Genomic DNA, 20,469 nt, shown 5'->3' on the forward strand with positions numbered 1-20,469 from the left:
CATTTAAAAGCTCTTTATTTGAACAAATGGGTCAAAACCAGACTTCGCCCGATCAACAACGACCTGTTTAATGGTTGAAATCGTTACAAAGTATTGCATGATATCACCCCAGGGGAAAGGGGCGGAGCTCCGGCTGACATTTCGCCTGACAGACTTCGGCCGTCCTCCGTGCGTCTGACGTCATCGACGTCGAACGGGACTGTTTGTTCTGGATTTGGGGCGAGGAAGGTCCGCGAGCGCTGACAACCAACTGAACAAGGTAAAAATAGCATTTTATGCCTCTGTGTGGATGACATTAGTATACCAAACGAAAGCATACACTTCCGAGGATCCGATAAAAGCTTTACAACGGACATCGGGGGCGTATTTCCCGCGCTGTCAGTGTGCGCTTCGGCAAGAGGAGCATGAGCTGTCTTCGCAGGCCTTGCACCGGTTCGGGCACACGAGATAGATGATTTTTTGTCTTTTAAATAAGCGCGATTTGGTGTTTTTGTGCGTATTCCGTGTTGTATTTTTCTTATCTTCGTACTTGTGTTCACGTCGTTTTCGTAGCATAAGGCACTCCGTGTTGTCAGGGTGCACGTTAGCTGCAGGTCGCTCTCATGCTAGCAAGTTAGCTGCTAGGCTGTTTGTTTGTAGCCCCGTAGGCCGTATTCGTGACATAAGTTACGTCCTCTCGGCAGCGTAGTTTACGCACAGTGGCGCAGGAGCTCATGCGAAGTGCGACGTACGTCACTTCAAGAATATCAACCCCGTCCAAGTTGTATTCTGAAAGCCCGTTTACGTGCAGAGCTGTCACTTGCTCTCAGTGGACATGGCGATGCACTGACATTAAAGGTTAGCACGGCGAATGTGTGGCACAAAGTTGTTTTTTGAGTCAGCTGTGTCTTTCAGTTGGCGATAAGTAACGTTATTCACGACCGTTAGCGCCGTTAGCTCCGTTGCTCACCTCACACAATGTCAGGTTACCGGCAGTATGAAGAAGCTAGCTACGTGATGCGAAATAGCAGCAAAATGGCTGATATATTTTGTAGAATTATTGATGTAGGTGTCAAATTACGTTTATTCGCTTCACTGTCTTCACGTTTGGTCTTTTTTTAGTCTAACCTGTTAGCTGCGACGTTGCCTTTAGCCTCATGCTAACTGTATGCTTTGCGAACGCGATTGCACAGTGTAAAGACAGAATAGCTTAGGTTTTTTACGTAGATTTTCGCGATATGGTTGTGTGTTATAAGCCTCAAACATCATACACGGTAGGCTGGTGAGTTAGATTAGATGTAGCATATCTTAATGGCAACGTAGATTGACAGCTAACAATGTAAAATGGCATAAAACACAACACTGTACGTAGTTTATTAAGTCATTTGTTCCCACAGTCCACTTGATTCATTGATGTCTGGAAGCATGTTGTAGTTTTGGTTTCAGTTTAGGAGAAGGTCACAAACATAATGCAGCTGGAAAGCTTTTTAACAGTCCTGTAACATTAAACGAGCACTTGTCTTACTATATTTACCAAGCATTGTATAGATGTATTGTACAACACAAGCTTGGATGAGATAATCGATCTGATTTAAATTTTGCTATGGAAATTTAGGTCTTTGGTGGAAGAAATTAAACAGTTATCGAGGCACAAAACTTGTCTCACAGAGAAACTTCAGAAAGGACCTCAAAGTGCTGCAACATCCACTATCAGCTTACATCTAACAGCTGTCAAAGTTCAAGGTCAGGTCGTCAAAGTCACTGAAACATAAATCCACACAAGATAAACGAAAGCACAAAACCTTTAAATAACAACAAGTCGTTGACGTGAACATGTTGAAATGTGACACACAGGAATTAAAAAACAGTCAAACACTCAAAACTGCTCATTGTACTGTCTAGTTCCCTGAGGAATGAAGAAGAGAATATACCAATACAGTTGATATTAATTGACCATAATGTATGCATGTAGTCCTCTTTATGGAGGAATAAAGTTCTGGAAGACTTGGATTGTCGGCGGAGTAAAAAAAAAAATAAAAATAAATCTGATTAATTAATGGGTGTCTTGCTTGCGGTGCAGATAAATGATGCGCTCACAGGAGGGTAGAAACACTGGAAAGGAAGTAAGGTGAAGGTGTATGCCTGCTCAAAAACCTTTAGTTAAAGGTGTAATGAACTAGGACTAATAGTTGGGCGCTATGTGTATTGTGTAAGATAATTCTGGACAGTTGTATATTGTTATTGTTGTTGTTATTATTATTATTATTATTATTATTATTATTATTATTATTCTATTGCACAGGAGGAATTATCTAAACAGATGCAGCTCCAGATGAAGTGGTTTGATAAAGAGGTGCAGGTGGCATCAAAGAGCCATCAGCACGTCATGAAGGAATGCAGCACTTCTTTGTGCTATTTCTGTCTTTTTTCCAAAAACACAGTTGATTTCTTTCCTGTATTATGGGCAAACGTGTGCCTAGCAGCGCATTTCAACGTATATGGAAACAGCCCGCACGTGGTGACCTTAATTTTGATCAGGCATTCCCCTTTTATGTCTTTCTCTCTCAGGTGTGACATCTGTGTGTTGTGGTTTCCTTGCCCCCCACAGCCTTGTCACAGATAATCCTCCGGTGTTACCTCAGGAAATCGCCGCCTCACCAACTGAGATATGATCACACAATTGGATTAGATAACAGCTGCACGGCAACAAACATGTGAGTCCTCAGAAAATAAATTGTCTTCTTAATATTTAGATTTGTCAGAATGAACCTTCTTTTTTGGTCCATCAGAAACATTGAGCTCCCCAATGACAATATTTTGATCCTTCCTCACCTTTTAGCCAGACACATATATAAGGGTTTGGCTTTAGATATAACAGAATTTTGGCAATATAGAGCAATTACTGCACATTTGTTTTAAATAGCCATGTGACAAGATAAGATAACTTTATTTATCCAAGGAAATTCTTGATGATCTCCTCGGATTTTTCCTACCTGCTCTCTCACAAATGGTGCAGAACATTTTGTTCCATCCACCTTTTTGTGGCTCAGTGGCATGCGTGGTACGCCCGTGGAGCAGGGCAGCGTGCGCACACTGTCTGGTGCAAGATGTGACATCAATGAGAGGTGTCACTCCTAGAACCTCGCTGGAAAGCGGAGAATATTTTAACTTTTATGCACGCCAAAAAACGTGATGTGTACCACGGGGGAAAATAGTTTTTCTGGTGATGCATTTCTAGGAATGCGACCTTGGCGTGATCAGCAGCCAGTTTGAACCTCTCTTCCATTCTGATTTAAAACATATTTATTTTTTAGAGTGTATTTATTTATGTGTCTTTGGGCTGTTCTCGCGTCTACCATTTCTAGAGGAAAAGGAGCTCGACGCTGATGTTTTTTGTGCATCCATAATTGAGCAGGTTGGTTCATTTTGTGTTGGGAATGGTTGATATGAATAGTATTGCAATTCAACAGCAAACACAGGCTTTGACTTTACATGAAAAAACTAAAACTCATTTCCTCTGGTAGTGCCATACCAACATTATTGAACGTTTCTTTACCCTAAATTGTGAAAAGGATTTGTATATCAACAGTATCAGTATATTACCACCTTATTTCTAATAGCTGCTTCAGATTAGCTGTGAACCTTGAGTCAACTATTGACCTACAATACTGCTTCTTGTAGTCAGAATATTTTATTTATTTTGTATTTTGAAAGCTTCACACTGTACCCAGCGTCTCATAGCTTGATTAAATGCTGACCGGGGCTATTTTAAGTGCATAAATCTCTAACGTGTTTACAGCTACCAAGATGAGGCAGAAAGGCTGCAGGCAAACGCTCTTCATTTGATTTGAAGCCATGACTCAATATTTAATATTTAAAGATGTAACAAGTTGTAGCTGGTCTGGATTGCAGATATTAGTATGCGCATTTAAAAGACATCATGCATGATCCCTGCCTTACACAGACCATTTGTTAAGACACACGACAACAAAGGAGAGAATAACAAATGAAGGCCAATTTGATGGCTGTCGGAGCAGTTAGCTGTCAGTGCCAAAGATGAGATGATGCCTTGCCAAGCTGTTGCCCTCTCACACACCGATGCCATTGAAGCCGCTGCTATAGAGCAACGTGCAGACACAGTGGACTGACACCGAGACAGAGGGGGAAGGAAAGTGCTTGATATTGAGTTGGTTTGACAGTACGTTGGTTTCAGATTTGAGGTTTGATAACGACGCTGACTGCATCCTGAGAAAGTTGAATCAGAGTTGAGCTAAATTAAAAGCACGGGAACGGCGACATTAGTGGAGCGATTCATTCTTTAGTGATCGAAAGAAATTACTGTATCGATGATCGATTAATCGCTTCAGACATTTTTCAAGAAAAAATGTCAAACATTTGTTGGTTTCAGCTTCTTAAATCTGAGGATTTGCTTGACAGTTATGATATTGAATGAAACATCGTGGATCACTGGCTGGATAAAATGATTCATTTGAAAACATCACTTTCAGCTTTGGAAAATTGTGATGAGCCTTTTTCACAATATTTTGACATTTTAAGGACTAAACGCTTTATCGCGAAAATAGTCGTATGAATACTGAATATTAAAAATGGTAGTTGCAGCCCGAAACTGTCGCGGCAGCTGTGATGACGCTTTTCTCGATCGTCCCTCCAGAGAGTCGAGTGGGGAGTGTAATGGCCTGAGGGGGCTTCCCCCGGTCCCGCCTGCCCCTGCCAGGTCCAATCTGCATAAACTGTCTGCTCAGCCACTGCAACGCACCTCCGCGATGGGAGACGGACTGGAGGCAGGCAGCAGCCAGAACCCTCCCTCTGCCCCACCGCCTCTCCCCTTCAACCCTCCACCCCCTGAAACATGGAACCCCAACAGGCCCAAACGACAGACCAACCAGCTACAGGTACAGGCGGGTCTCTGTTTGTTTGATCGTATGTCTGAACTGTTTCTGGTGTTTTGGACGTCAGTTTGATTGATTTTTTATGTGATGTTTCTCTTTTTCAGTACCTGCTTAAAGAGGTGTTGAAGCCATTATGGAAACACCACTTTGCATGGCCCTTCCAAGCTCCTGTAGATGCCATCAAACTCAATTTGCCTGTGAGTCACATGTTTGTGTGTGTTCGGGTGCCAGACATAAAAGTGAATAGTCCAAAATAAATCAACAGCATCCAGATAGCTGAAGTATTTATTTAAAGGAACACAGTGTTGCTTTGGGGAAGAAATACATAAATAAAGGTCTTCATTGACTGATTTTTATTGACAAACTAAATAAACAAACTCACCTAGTTTTCATGACTGAATAACCGCAAAAAAACGATTTTAAACCGTTTCACTTTGTTTATATGTGGCGGACCCTGCCACCTCTCTGCCTAGAAACAGTCTCCTGGACCTTATTTTCCTCTGACATCAGCTTTTGACTTCCTCTTTTGGCACAGTGTTATGGCTGATTTGACTTCTTCAGTCAAATGCAAAACACTACTGATTATCGCAGTCAAAGAGGAGAACCTCGCTGAGGTGGAAAATACTTGGTGCTGTAGTCCCATTGGTCTCCGTAGTCCGTCTTTGGTCGTTTATTGTTTATTTATTTGTATCCCCCATTAGTTGTAACCAGAACAGCAGCTAGTCTTCTGAGGTAAACAGTTTGGCTTTTCAGGGGATGAATGTGAAAGTGAAACAACACGCAGAACACTCCAGATTCACTTTGTATGCTCTGAGCTATGTGTCTTTTCATTTTGTGTTTGTGTTTTTCATCATCCTATTAAAGGAAATGGCGTGCGATATGTTGTATTTTAACTGGATTTGGTGCACTAGTAAATATTTACAGCAGTAGAACAACATGTAGAATCGATCTAAAGGGACAGTTCACCCAAAGATCAAAAATTCAAATGTTTCCTCTTACCTGTAGTGCTGTTTATCCATCTAGTTGATTTTGGTTGGAGTTGCAGGTTGCAGGGTTTGGAGATATCAGACATAGAGATGTTCGCCCCCTCTTGAATATAACGGAGCAAGACGGCACTCAGATTGTGGTGCTTAAAGCGCCAAAAGAAAATACATTTGAAAAACTCTGTCTGTTTCCAGAAATCATGACCCGATTAATCAAGATAGTCCCCAGTCCTTGTAGTGAGCATTTTCACGTAGGAACTATTTCTTCCGACCGAACTACACCCACGAACCGTATCAAAGCAGCCTGCGTCTGCTCATGGACGTGAGACTCGTGCTCATGACAGCGCAGGACGTAAACATTAATGGCATCTTCCTCGGCTTACACTAGCTTGTGTATGGCGTTTCTTTAATTAGCTACACGGAGAATTCTTGTTAGTAGAATAAAGTCATTCTTGGTTTTGATTTGATTTATACATTTTCTGGATAACGAGGGTTATTTTAATGTTGACTAATGGCGCAGTTAATATGAATCTTTTTTTGGGGACTGATGAAAGAGGATGAGAGTCATACATACAGTGTCTCTTTGCCTGCTTTTGCTTATAGTGGATACTGATCTAATACTGCTCCCTGTCTCCCTGAAGGACTACTATAAGATCATCAAGACCCCTATGGACATGGGCACGATAAAAAAACGCCTGGAGAACAACTACTACTGGAATGCCCAGGAGTGTATCCAAGACTTCAACACGATGTTCACAAACTGCTACATCTACAACAAGGTCAGCCACTGCGTGGTGTCACTTGAAGTTCAGGTGGAAAAGCCTCCTTCCAAAGAGCGTATGCCTTCTAAACATGTGGGTGTTTGTGTGTTTAGCCTGGAGATGACATCGTCCTAATGGCGGAGGCCTTGGAGAAGCACTTTCTCCAGATGATCACACAGATGCCGCAGGAGGAGACGGAGATTGCTGTTGTCACCAAGGGACGACGAGGGGGCAGACGTGAGCCAGGTATGAATCTCAGATGTTTTATGATGCTGCTTTTGTTACCGCTAGAGCCTCCGTCTTCCTTTCAGTAGCAATGTTGTTTATGTGTGTCCTTCGCGAGACTGTAATCAGGAGGTGCCGTGACTTAATTGCAATGACGAGTAAACTGTACTAACCTAACCAGTCGAGCTTGTAGTTCTTCTTTTGTCTGTTCTGGTTGTTCCTCTTCATCAGCTACACCTATCACGGAGCATTTATTGTTAAATCAAATCTCAATTGCTTCATGCCCGTGGGTGAATCATTCATAATCTGTCCGACAGGTTTAAGTTCCTTCCTGGACACGACAGCACTGTTTTTTTGTTTTTTTTTTATCCTTGATTTAATATTTGTGATCTTCATGTGTTTATTTTTTTTCTTCCAGGTCTGATCAAGTCAGATTCAGGCCATGAGTCATCGTCCCCCTCCACCACCCCGCACACACGAGGCTTCTCGTCCCCTTCGACCACCCCGCAGACCCGCGCTGCACCTGTCCCTCAAGGCCCTCCCGCCCTGTCTCTGGGCCAGCCTCCGCCCCCACGTGTGCCTCCCACACCACCCTCACATGCACCCTTACACGCACCCTCACACGCACCATCACACGCACCCTTACACGCACCCTCACACGCACCCTCCCATGCACCCTCCCATGCACCCTCCCACGCACCCTCCCACGCACCCTCCCACGCACCATCCCACGCACCCTCCCACGCACCCCATCTGGGACCTGCGTTTCCCCTCTCAACACCTGACATCCTGGCCCAGGGCATGACCTCTGTTCCCCCTCCAGCCCCAACGCACCAAGGCCTCCATCCCGCCCCGATGCTGCAGAGCAGCCCTTCCCTCATCAAGGTGAGGAGAAGGCAGCAGGCACTCTTATTAAGGGCGTCTGTAGTTCTTTTACAATGTTTTCAAATATCTCATACTAAAAAGTCACACAATAGTCTTACATTTGAATTTGTGAGATCTTGATGGCCACATTTGGTCTGATTGGATTCATCTCAGCTTTTAATTTTTAGTCAAGCTCCTCTTCGTGAAACATTTCTGATGGTTCATCTTAAATTTGATAACCTTGAAGGGTCTTTGAAAGCATGAAAACTCGCGATAACTGTTGACGCCTTGTTAATGATCACAAGTTGATTTGTTGTCATTTTCTAACCTCTGATCTGTGACGCACCAGCAGCAAAGGAAGAGCCAGAAGAGGAAAGCAGACACCACCACACCCACGGCCAACGACCAGCTCAGTGAATCATCTCCGGTCTCTGCCGAGACTCGGCCGCGCCGAGAGAGCAGTCGTCCGTCTAAGCAACCCAAAAAAGAACCTTTGCAGCCGGACTCTCAGCATCACCTGGGAGGCGGTTTGGAGACGGGAGGGACGGTGACGCAGAAGCGGCAGGATCAGCTGCGTTTCTGCGCGCGCCTCGTCAGAGAAATGCTGTCCAAGAAACACGTATCATACGCCTGGCCCTTCTACAAGCCTGTTGACGTAAGAGCTCTTGGCCTCCACGACTACCACGACATCATCAAGCACCCCATGGATCTCAGCTCTATCAAGGTGATTTCACAAGGATTCGGTAACATGTGTAATTGATCTCGTGTGGCCGCTAATGCAACACCTGGTCTGTATTATATATTGTATGTAAATGATTTGATTTGCTTTACAACAAACCTTTTTGTTTTTTAACAAAATAACTTTCCCATGTGAAATCTTAACCTAAAATGTATCATTTAAAAGAGGTAAAGAAAAACAAGAGTTTCATTAACATTTGTTTATATTAGAATAAAGAATCTGTTTCACTTTTCTGTACTTGTTAGCTCCGAATATTTGTTTTATGAATATAGTGTGGTTGGTACAAATAAAATGGTTTGAAAACTCGCCATTCGCTATACACTAAAACATAAAGAAGGTGATAAAAGTAAAAGAATTTGGATGGGTTCTGATCCAGGCGGTTTAATTGTTTGTCTCCTTCAGAAAAAGATGGACAACAGACAGTACAGAGACGCTCAAGAGTTTGCAGCAGACGTCCGGTTGATGTTCTCTAACTGTTACAAGTACAATCCCCCAGACCACGATGTGGTTGGCATGGCGCGCAAATTACAGGTAAGCAACATAATGATCGGCATGATGATCCACAATACGCAACACCTTGTTGACCGACTTGTTTCTCCCACACTATTGTTTAAGTCTTTAAAAGAATTTTACCCGGGGCCCTTCAACAAGCTATGATAATAATGCAGTTACTTTTATTATTTCAGTGTATTATGTCCTTTAGTTGTGCATACAATCCAAATGTATATGGAGATTTAAAGGATAAATTCATCCAGACAGGAGAATTCAGTCACTATCTGCTCACTCTCATGCTGATGGGAAGTCGGGTGAAGCTTCATTTTTCTTAAATCATTTGTGGAACTTCACACAGCAAACCAGCATTGCACCATTCTCCTAAACAAACAGTAGACAAGTAGATTAGGTTAACTTCAAAACAACAACAGAAAAACACTGAGTGGTTCCATAAAGATCATCCTGCGCAATAGAAAATCTCCATAATCTGCAAAATCCCAAATTGGTTTTTAAAAAGATGCTATTTACACCCCTTCTTCGCTGAAATATTCACTGTAGCTGCTACCCTTTAGCTTTAGTAATAGCTTTAGCATTAGCTTTAGCATTAGCAACACCCCGTCCGAAGTGGGTGCACGAGCTCGACTGCATGCACTGGGTGTAAATAACTTACTTTCTAATCAGTTTATGATCTCAGGTATTCTGGAGATTCATGGTTATGCCAGACGAACTGTATGTAGCCATTTACTTACTTATTCTAAGTCCCCATCTGCTTCAGTTGTTTAGGAGAATTCTGCAACATTGTTTTGCGATGAGGCTCTACAAATGTTTCCTGGACTATAAAACCTCACCCACATATCAATCAGCATGAGGGTGACTGAATTAAACATTTTGGGTGAACTTATCCTTCAAGGGAATCCTTCCCGGCAGGATGGAGGCAGCAGATTGATGCCTGTTATTTAGAAGTAAGATGTTAAACAAGCTCACGTGGGTGTAATGTCGACATAATGTCAGTGGTTTGGCGCTGTTACCTGGCACCATGTGAGATCCAGCTCAGAGTCAGCAAACACCCGAGTTTGTTATTCCCCATGTTAAACAAATCTATCTTTGTTTCTCCCTCTGTTTGTTCACGTGGCCGATAACACAGCCGTTCAGTGTGTTTACTGACTTCTCACAATGCAGAACCGATAAAGTAAAACTCAGTATTGTTGCAACGTCGTGTCAGCTAATGCAGTTTATGATATATGGTGAAAATGCACTTTGTGCACTGTGTGTCAGAAGATATTTGAAAGCAGTTTTGCACAATTTATTGATTTATAGCTTTATTTAAATGTTTTTACATGAAGTTTACTTTTACTAATTTGCTATTGTTTCTATTATTATAATTTGTAGTAGTTGTAGTCATAATAGTAGTAAATGTTTATTAAAAACATGTAATGAGTCTCTTATTTACAAGTATTCAGTTTCAGTCAATGAAACATGGTTAACGTCTCCATGTAGATGCACAAGACTCACGGCTAGACCTTTAAAATATATAAAATATTTAATATGTATGAAGACAAACATTCTGAATGTCATGTTTGTTGTTGCTCTTTGGCGCTGTTTGTGCCTTATGTGGTTTGTGGTTCCGTTTCCTGACATCCTCTGTCCCGACAGGACGTGTTTGAGATGCGTTTTGCCAAAATGCCTGATGAGCCAGAGGAGCCCGTCCCTGTTCCCACCCCGTCGTCGGCCCTCCACCCTGCCCCCTCCAATCGACAAGCCCCGCCTCTTTCTGCTGTCTCGGAAGACGATAGCTCCAGTACCTCCGAGTCGGAGTCCTCCGCGGGAGACTCAGAACACGAAAGGCAACAGCGATTGGCTGAGTTACAGGAACAGGTTAGAGGATGGAAAATGAAGGGGGAGGGAGGCTTATGAGACACGACAGGTGGGTGGGCCACGCAGAACAGCTTTACCGAACGTGGGTGAATGCTGAAACACGGAGAGACAAATGTCCAAGCTGCTGTCTTTCCATCTCCTAAGACCACAACTGTGTGTGTGTTTGTGTCCTGTAGCTCAAAGCTGTCCATGAGCAGCTCGCAGCACTCTCGCAGCCCCAAGCCAGCAAGCCCAAGAAGAAAGAGAGGGACAAGAAGGAGAAGGAGAAGAAGAAAGAAAAGCACAAGAAGAAGATGGGAGCAGAGGAAGCTGTGGAGACACCTCCAACTGTCGTGCTTCAGACTTCTAAGAAAAACAAGAGCAGCAAGGAGCTGAACATTGTTAAGAAGGAGAGGAAGAAGCCCGGGTAGGTGTTGGAGAGGTCATAAGATAAATGATGTTATTGTGGCTGCAATAACTGGAGCTAATCTGAACATTTGTCAATCACAGTAAGAAAGAAGGAGTTAAAAATAGCCGCCCACCTCTGCCGCCTCAGCCTGGGCCAACTCCTCTCGTCCCCTCCGCCTCTCTGGAAGCAGAGGATGACATGGGTATGTATGAGAGAGACATGTTGAGCAGGATTTATTTTCTTTGTTTGAAAGCGGCCCTCCATATCAACCTTCCGACCTGATTTCCTCCTCAGATGCTTTCGGGGGCGTGTCCACTGAGAGGGGCAAGCCGATGTCGTACGAGGAGAAGCGCCAGCTGAGCCTGGACATCAACAAGCTGCCCGGCGACAAACTGGGCCGCGTCGTGCACATAATCCAAACGCGCGAGCCCTCGCTGAAGAACTCCAACCCGGATGAGATCGAGATCGACTTTGAGACTCTGAAGCCCTCCACGCTGAGAGAGCTGGAGAAATACGTGTCCAGCTGCCTCAAGAAGAAGAAAAAGCCATCAGGTGGGTTGTTCGTGTGTGTTCATCCACGCCTCTTTTTAAGGATTGTCATATGACTTTCCAGTAGTGCTGTTGTCCCTGAGTCACAGCACTTGTACAGGATGGTCTTGTTCTGCCACTCGGGATTAAATAATGCGTTTAACCTTTCCTACTGTACATACTGTGTGTCAGTTTTAAAAGTGTCAGTAACAGATAACAGTTGATTTCAGATAATCTCAGTTTTGCTACATTGCATGTAAATATCATGTTTGTTATATTGCGATTAGGACTGCACGATATGAGGAAAATCTGTGATGCTCGAGGTGCATGCATGGAGCATGTAAACAAAATGATTTTTGTTATTTATCCCGTGTCAGGCAGTCTTTTCCGATGTGTTCATCGCACATGTTCATATTGCGATGTCAATGAAAATTCAACTTATCGGGCAGCCCTAATTGTGATACTCAGTGTGTTGATAATATGAAAGGAATAATTCAGTATTTAGCTAAATCGGCTTGTTTGCTTTCTGGCAAGCGAGTTGGATGATACAATCATATATGTCCGTCAAAATCGAGATGAAAAATGTCCCAATCATTTTAGATCACATCCCCAGCCATATTGTCCACCTTTTAAACTATATAAAAAAATCATCCGATTTCAACCAACAATATCGACATCTACTCATCTAGATACTCTCAAAAATGCTGTTTTATCTGGACTTAGCTTAGCATAATGATGTCTTCCACAAGACACTGCAAGCTTGGCTCTGTACAATTGTAAGATAACCAGGCTGCTATAGCCTTTTTATTTGCACATCATGAATCTTCTCGTGTAGTTCTCCACAAGCGTGTTTTTAAAAAACGTTTGCGTTAGTATCACATCCCTGTTTGCAAGTCATCAGGTACATTGTCAAACGTGCAGCTCATTGTTGCTTTTTTTCCCTTCATACTGGCACCATTATTTGTGCCTACACATGTGAGACAGAAGCTGTCAGTCCATCACTTTCTGAATGTTGTTTGTGTGTTTTGTCGCAGCAGAGAAGCCTCTGGAAACAACAAATGTGACAAAGATGAAGACAGGATCCTCATCTTCAGACAGCAGCGACTCCTCTGATAGTGAAGACTCTGAGAATGGTAACGTTAACACACAACAGCTGTCAGCATGTCTTATTTTGGGAAACATAGCTGTAGTTCTTTATAACATCAGCTTTCCTCGTATTTCTACCATGAATTTCATAAACCGTTTGTCTATCAGGGCTGGTTCCCAAGCAGCAGAAGAAGACCTTGTCTAACAAGGACACCAAGAGACCCCACCAGCCCCTCAGTAGCGGAGCGGGCCCAGTCGCTCCTCAGCCTCAGATTCCGCCTCAAGTGGTCCAGTCCAAACCACCCTATGTCCCGCCTCCGCCTGTCCACGTCCCTGTCCCGTCTCTGGACTCGTCCCAGCTGTTGAGCTCTGGATTTGATCCTCTGGCTCAGTTCATGAACCCTCACATGACGCAGTCGAACACAGAGCCAAATCCAACCATTACTACTGTCGGTGCTCCTGTCGTGCCCGGCCTCCTCAACGCGAACACACCCACCGGCCAGACGCCCACTGAGACGCATCCTTTCCTAAACCAACATCCCATCTTACCTTCACCAGGTGTGTATACTTCAGGTATCACATTACAACTTGCATCTTTTGATTATTTTCTTTATCAATCATCGTCAGTGAGCAAATCCTCACGTCTCAGAAGCTCGAAGAGGTACATTTTTGTCAATAAACTGCTAGATAGTCACTTAAAGAATTGTGATCATCAAAATTGCTGTAGATTAAACTTCTACCAGTCAATTGATCAATAAATCAGCTTACTGTGTCAGCGCAAATGTTTTTCATATGTGTAAACTTCTGATCCCAGTACTCATTTTTTTGTTTTTGGGTCTTTTGTTCATCACGTCGTCAAAAAACTTCAAGACAAAGTTGCAGCAAAGATCTTTTGTTTTCTATAAAAATGGAAAAAACTATAACACTGTTTTTTTCTGTTCTCTTCCATCCCTCTCCTCGTACCGTCTGCAGCGATCCACAATGCTCTACCCCAGCAACCTTCGAGACCGAGCAACCGAGCAGCACCACTTCCTCCAAAAATCCTACAGCCTCCCCCGTCCTCACTCCCCACCCTGCCTCCATCCTCCTCACCCCAGCTTCAGCCCTCGCTTCCACTCACCCTCCCCCAGCCTGTCCCGCGCCCCCGCGTCCCTTCACCCCCGTCGCATGGCATTTTGGGCACCCTCTCGGCGCAACCCCCACAAGCCCTGCTGGAGGACGACGAGGAGCCGACGCCCACCAGTGCTGAAATCACGCCCCTCAGTCAAGTTCACACCTTCTTGCAGTCGCTCCAGCCTCGACCCACCCCGCAGACCCAGCCGCTACACGGGCACACCCATTCGCCTGCGCAGGTCGCCTCTCAGCTGGTGCCGTCGCTGCACACGCAGGCTGTGACCACGCCCACCCCGCCCCTGACACAGCGACACAGCTCAGGCCACGCGCACATGCGGCAGCCGTTCCCACATACGCACACGTCGGCGCCGCAGCAGCAGCAGAAGGGGGTGGCCCTGCAGCAGAAGGTACAACAGATGCAACAACATCAACAACATCAACAGCAGCCGTCACCGCGCAGCAAGACGGAGCCTTTCTCAACAGGTAAGATATGTTTTAACTCAACGCTGTGGTGCGCCCAGGCTCTGACCTAATTGGAAAGTGGCAATACAACAGTGGCTTCACAAATTGAGTAAGCCATTCACTGTTGTGCATTCAGATTTGAAACCACTGTAAAAAATTCAGTTATCAAGACAAAAATCTGAAAATACACATGTTGCAGCATGGAGATGTTGGTAATTTGTTTTTAAAAATGATTGATTTGCTCCATAAGTGAATAACTGATGTTTAAAAATGCTGCTTGCATTGACTGCAATTATTCACGAGAGCAGAATTCAAAATGTTCTCAAAAATTCATTTTTTTAGGTAAAATTCTGATATTTGCCAAACATCATCTACCATGACTCTAAAAAATGTTAAATTTTTTCATGAACATTGAAGATTTATTTATCAATTTGCAGGTATATGTTTACAGTAGTGTTCACAGTCAAACATTTTCATGCACTGTGGGCAAAAATTGTGGGAGGAGATAGGTTTTTATAAGTTTTACAGTTTAAAAAAAACAGAGTGATGGACTTCATCATTTTTAATAGGTTTACATGTACAAAAGTTTCTTTAGTATTGGAGTTTCCTGTGTAGCCAGGATATTTGATTTCCGATCAGCGCAGTCTGATTACCAGCTTACTGAATTTGTCATTCAGAACCTTTTGTCATCAGATGATGTCATGGCTGGGTATCACCAGGTACCTCGCGATACGATAGTATCACAATATTTTGCCCACGATGACGATAGTATCACGATACAGCGATTCAGCAATAATCGATATATTGCAAGAAATTTCATCCACGATACATCACGATATCTGTGTCACTGAAGAAATTCAGAATTTATTGACTGCACTGAATCCATTTCACAGGAATTACAAAACATTGTCAATCAATTTCACATGAATGACAGCCAAGTAAAACAAAGTGTATACTGCACAGTGGCTCTTCTTAACACACACACTGACCGCAACTTAAATATTATTAAATATCGATATTTGGTGCCAATGTATCGATAACGTACCTCAAGACGAAATATCGCGATATATCGTAGTATCGATATTTTGGTACACCCCTAGATGATGTGGTGGGTTTCAAGACTGCATCATTTCGGCAATGAGTTCCGCCTTTTGCTCTCCACACAGACTGTTTACCTGCACATAGATTAAAAGCTGCTGGAACATGATTGGTCAGCAGTTGTCAGACTACAGACAGAAACCAGAACACGTCCAATACCACAAGATTCTGCATCCATAAGCAGGTAGCTGTTACCATAGATTACTCGTTCCTAAATTGAGGGTCCAGAAAGAAAAAACATATATTTTTGTTGCACAAAATTAAGTTATAATCACTGCAAAAAGAAAGTACAGTTAGGTCTTCAAAACCAAACCAACAATAAGTCAGAAAATAATATGTTTTTAAAACCCATAATCACAATGGAAACAGGCAAATTAAACAGCAGCTTTGCTTAAAAGGGTCAAAGAAAGTTAACTAATTTTAGTCAAGTCAGACCAGGAATTCAACACAGGAATGTGTTTGTCCTTTTTCATCATCAGTGGGCTGCAGCTAACAGTTATGTTAACCTTCAATTAATCTGTAGATTATTTTATAGATTATATGATTAATTTTACAAATTATAAAATGACAGTCAATAGTGAAACATGTCCATCACAGTCTCAAGTCTGAGGTGATATCTTTAAATGTCCTGTTAATTTAGGTTAAAACCACCGATATTCAGTTTGATATGATAAAAAACAGAGAAAAGCAGGAAATATCCATATTGTCATATGGGACTTGTGCTGAATAGACTGCTCCAATTACATACTGAATTACTGCAATCTGCTGAGCGGTGTTACTTTCAAATCACTCTGATTATTGCGATACTTGTAGTCTGACATTGAGATCATTTTTATGTAGAAAATGTAGCTTTAGACTTGGGAACCACCACACATTAAATATTGTAAACGTTACTGCACATTTGAGTGAAATTCTGTGCTGAATTGAAGACTGAAGAAAAAGCAATATTTCCTCTCCTGTATTTCTAGGTTGCCTGCGTGAGAGCCCCTCTCCCCTGATGATGCACTCTCCTCAGATGCCTCAGTTCCATCCAATGGGACAACAGTCACCCTCACAGACCAAGAAACATGTGAGTCATCCACCTACCTCTGTGCTGTGTGTCTGTGTGTGTCAGCAAAACAAGATATTAAAAAGAAAACTCATCTGTTTTAAGGCTAAAAGACGTTGTGATTCTTGATAAAAGACTCTTTGCATGTCATTGTGACGTGTCTGCCTGTAGGAGCAGAGGTCCAACCTGGTGGCCGTCAAAGAAGAGAAGCCCTCCCAGTCTCCAGTTCTGCCGCCCTCGCCCTTCAGCCCTGCCATGCGTCACGACTCACACAAACCGGACAGCAAACACAGTGAGTACCCTTTTTTTTTTTTTTGGTCAAAGCTGGAGCGGTGTCCGAATCTTAAACAGCAGGATCTCTGTTCCTGCCTGCAGTCACAGCCATGTTATTCCTTCTGTGACTCTGAGTTCAGACAGATTTTGTGCGTCTGTCTCCATCTCATCTCAGGATCCTCTGCCTGGTTATTTAAGTTGTAAATGTGTGTCTCCTGCAGGGTTGGATCTCAAGTCAATGGATGGTTCTCGCCCTGGTTCTCGCCTCCCAGACTCTCCAGCGCCCCCCTGCACCCAGCAAGACATCAAAATCAAACAAGAGCCCAAAACTCCCATTGCTCCCAAGAAAACACAGGTGTGCGAAGAGACGACGGTGCTTTTAGAAACATTACAGCCACACCGCACTTTTGTTTGGTTTGTCTATGATCTCTCCTCTTCCATTTAACCATTTTCTTAACCCCCTCTCTTGTCTTCTCCCAGGATGTGAAGTTAAAGAACATGGGTTCTTGGGCCAGCCTCGCTCAGAGGTCCCAGTCGACGCCGGCCTCCGCCGTGCGCTCCTCCAGCGACAGCTTCGAACAGTTCAGGCGGGCCGCCAGGGAGAAGGAGGAGAGAGAGAGACAGCTGAAAGCTCAGGCAGAGCAGGCGAGGAGGGAGCAGGAAAAGCTTCGGTAGGTGTGAGGAAGATGGAGACGTTCGTAACAGGGAAAGCTGAAGTTAATGTAATGGCAGACACAGAGGGATGTAATGAGGAGTTATTAAAGGTTGTAGAATCGTATTATGTTCTTACTGCATGTTAAATACATTATAGCCTTTGATCAGTGGATGTTAGAGCTCACAGACCTGCTGAAGACACAGAACCCTGAAATTTTTAATTTTTTTTCCAGGAGCCGCGACGATGATGACACCATCGAGCAGGCGCGTCGAGCACAAGAAGACGCCCGCCGTCGCCAGGAGCAACAGTCACCGCTTGCTCCGACACCTCCGGCTTCCACCCCTCCCACTCACTCCCCACAGGCCCCACCTGTACAGCAACAGGCCCCGCCCCCGCCCTCCGCGGCTGCACAGAACACTCCCGACCAGCAGAGGGAGATGGCCCGCCGCCGCGAGCAGGAGAGGCGCAGGAGAGAGGCGGTACGCACCAAACTACCTATTAAAAGAAACGCCGATTTCTGTTTCGTGACGACTCTCTTTAACGCTCCTCGTTGTTCTCGTCTCCTCTGCAGATGGCCGACACCATCGACATCAACTTCCAGAGCGACCTGATGGCCATCTTTGAAGAGAATCTGTTCTGAGAGGGAAAAAGCAGACGACGGGAGTGAGAGAGGGACCTATAGACACACATACACAGTTTAACACAAGCATATAAACCACAAAGCTCTGATGCACCTGGTCGCTGCTCACACACACACACACACAAACATAAATAAACACACACACACACACACACACGACTTGATAGTAACTGTCCCTTTCTCTCAGTAGTTGAAACAGCTGGCTTGTGTCATGTGAATGAGAGGGGGGAGTTAAATTAATGCCCTCTTTTCCTCCAACATCAGATACGTTTTGGTGTCTGGTTTGGTGTTTATGGTTGTTTCCACGGACGGCAGGTCGGAAAAAAAAAAAAAAGGACAGTGAAATGATAAGTCGGCTCCCTCGAGGAAAAACGAGAAAGACGGGATAAGAACTTTTACATTTAAAAAGAAAAAAAAAAAAGGAAAAATAATGTCGGTGAAGAGGTTGAATTTTAATTTAAGAAATTAAGTGACAAACCTTATTCTCTAATGTCCTGAGAGGAGAGAAGATGGTTTAAAAGGCAACGGGTGAACAAATTACAAATGGACAGATCACTTTTTTTTTCTTTTTTTTTTTTCCTCTCTTTTAAGTATGTCTCTTAAAAAAAAAAAAAAAAAAAAAAGAAGATATTTGAAGCTGGATTTTAGCTGCGAGGGGTGGGCTGGTGTGGTCTAGTTCAGTCCGGCCCAGCGGGTCATCTGAGAGTCGTTCGTTTTCCTCAGGACACAGTGGGAACGCAACAGCCCCGGCCACATTTACACTCTTTTCTAAGACACCCTCCCTCCCTCCCTTCACTTCCTTCCTTCTAATTCTCTCTGCAGTCACTAATTGGAGAGGTGGAGGCTTCAGGTGGTGCTCGGTCTGCGTGAACATCCGAGGGCGACGAGGAAGGAACATTTTAAAAAAGTCTCCGAGTGTGTCCTTTGCCTTAGCGCTCTGGCCTGTAAACTAACAATCATACCCTGCAAATTATACATGTTATATATATAAATAGATACATGAATATATATTATATACGACGAAAAGTCACCGAAAAAGAACATGAGAGGAATTTGGATTTCGGGGGAGCAAAGCTCGTCTCTGTGTTCATCTCTGAGCTCTGGTTTTGATTTTGTAGAATTTACTGTAAAGAAGAAAAAAAAAACTAAAAAAAAACTTTTTTATGATTCTATTGAGAGGATTGTTTCGTCGGTCTTATTCTCTCTCATAACTTTTTTCTGTTCGTTTTTTTTTTTTTTTTTTTTTTTCTCGACTCTATGCCAAAACCGATCTATTGAGTGCTGAAAGTTCATTCACATTTTTTTTTTACATGTAAAATGCATCTTCTTTTCACTTTATATTAAAGGCTATGTTTTTATTGCTATTTAATTTTCCTTTTACCCCGTTTTTAAAATCCGAAGTCATGCAGCAGTTTTTGCTCTGTAATAGCTTGAAGAAGCGGTTCCAAAATCACTGTACGCCCCCGTCATTCTGTAGGTGTTCGATATCTGCACTTAACTACTTCTTTACTCGCATCTTTTTAATTATTTCCTTACATCATGTACATGTTTTTGTTTTGTTTTTTTAGCCTCTCTTAGCCGTCGTGTCCTCCACTATCTCCCTCACAGCTTCTACAGTCTGTATAATAGGTTTTTTGTTTTTGTTTTGTCTTTTTAGTTTTTATTTTTGAGAAATGATTTCATCGTCCGTGGTAACTCTTTCGGGATGTCGTGTGCCATTATGTGTTTCTGGAGGCAGGAGGTTTTCCTGGTTTCCTTAGATTGGCCCAGAGATCTGTGAGTGTTTTCGATTCTATAATCACTTTTTTCTTTTTTCTTTTTTTTTCTAAATGTTTCATTCATTTCTTTTTTTCTTTTTTCTCCCTTTCATATTTGATTGTTTCTGAGTTTACCGGTATTCTGTTTTTCTTTTTTTTGCTTTCTCTGATTTTATTTTACCCAGAACAACCTGTCGGTATGTTGGTGAGTGAGACATTGAGGTCAATAGATTCATCTTGTTCAGATTATGGAGTACAACATCTTTTTTTAAGAAAAGTATTAAAATAATATTTAAAAAACAAACAAACATGTAAGAACCTTGTGTTTGTCTTCTGTCTTCCACACTGTGAGTTGCTCTTGCTGTTGTTCACTGTTTAAATCATGAACCTGCTGTAGTTAGCTCGTTTTAGCCACATGGGGGCGCTGTGAAGAAGAGAAGAGGTCAGGTGAAGATGGAGCTCTGATTCACTGGTGTGTACTTAACATACCCTATAAAGTCAAAAGTATGTGGACGCCCCCCATCCATGCACTTCTGCTAACTTTTAGACAACAGCTGTTTTTCATGCTTTGGGCTCCATGCAGCGTATTTTAG

The 20,469-nt window shown here is 43.2% G+C and overlaps 1 protein-coding gene across 5 annotated transcripts; it reads left to right on the plus strand.

Moving 5' to 3' along the window:
- The first annotated feature begins 153 nt into the window (after positions 1 to 153).
- Positions 154 to 20,184, plus strand: LOC115588258 (bromodomain-containing protein 4-like). 5 transcript variants are annotated; one of them, XM_030428732.1, is made up of 22 exons: positions 177 to 259; positions 2,548 to 2,693; positions 4,652 to 4,892; positions 4,994 to 5,086; positions 6,514 to 6,651; positions 6,747 to 6,879; positions 7,277 to 7,743; positions 8,072 to 8,446; positions 8,864 to 8,992; positions 10,607 to 10,828; positions 11,005 to 11,234; positions 11,318 to 11,418; positions 11,511 to 11,768; positions 12,779 to 12,877; positions 12,999 to 13,388; positions 13,803 to 14,426; positions 16,472 to 16,572; positions 16,723 to 16,843; positions 17,046 to 17,179; positions 17,305 to 17,495; positions 17,712 to 17,958; positions 18,051 to 20,184. In XM_030428732.1, exons 3-22 carry the CDS (start codon positions 4,764 to 4,766, stop codon positions 18,117 to 18,119), a joined length of 4,251 nt encoding a protein of 1,416 aa, XP_030284592.1. In that variant the 5' UTR covers positions 177 to 259; positions 2,548 to 2,693; positions 4,652 to 4,763; the 3' UTR covers positions 18,120 to 20,184. The 5 variants fall into 5 exon arrangements, with proteins under 5 accessions (XP_030284611.1, XP_030284592.1, XP_030284625.1 ...); XM_030428765.1 differs by having other exon boundaries at positions 12,782 to 12,877; XM_030428758.1 differs by having other exon boundaries at positions 8,075 to 8,446.
- The last annotated feature ends 285 nt before the right edge of the window (positions 20,185 to 20,469 follow it).

Source organism: Sparus aurata, chromosome 1 (assembly GCF_900880675.1).
Source record: "Sparus aurata chromosome 1, fSpaAur1.1, whole genome shotgun sequence".
NCBI classification, from domain to species: domain Eukaryota; kingdom Metazoa; phylum Chordata; class Actinopteri; order Spariformes; family Sparidae; genus Sparus; species Sparus aurata.

Excerpts from the sequence above, each read along its gene's own strand:
- LOC115588258 (XM_030428751.1), top strand. The coding sequence starts at position 4,764 with ATGGGAGACGGACTGGAGGCAGGCAGCAGCCAGAACCCTCCCTCTGCC. Across the intron at positions 16,573-16,722 it reads CCTCACAGACCAAGAAACAT|GAGCAGAGGTCCAACCTGGT; the intron begins GTGAGTCATCCA and ends GTCTGCCTGTAG. Across the intron at positions 16,844-17,045 it reads CAAACCGGACAGCAAACACA|GGTTGGATCTCAAGTCAATG; the intron begins GTGAGTACCCTT and ends TGTCTCCTGCAG.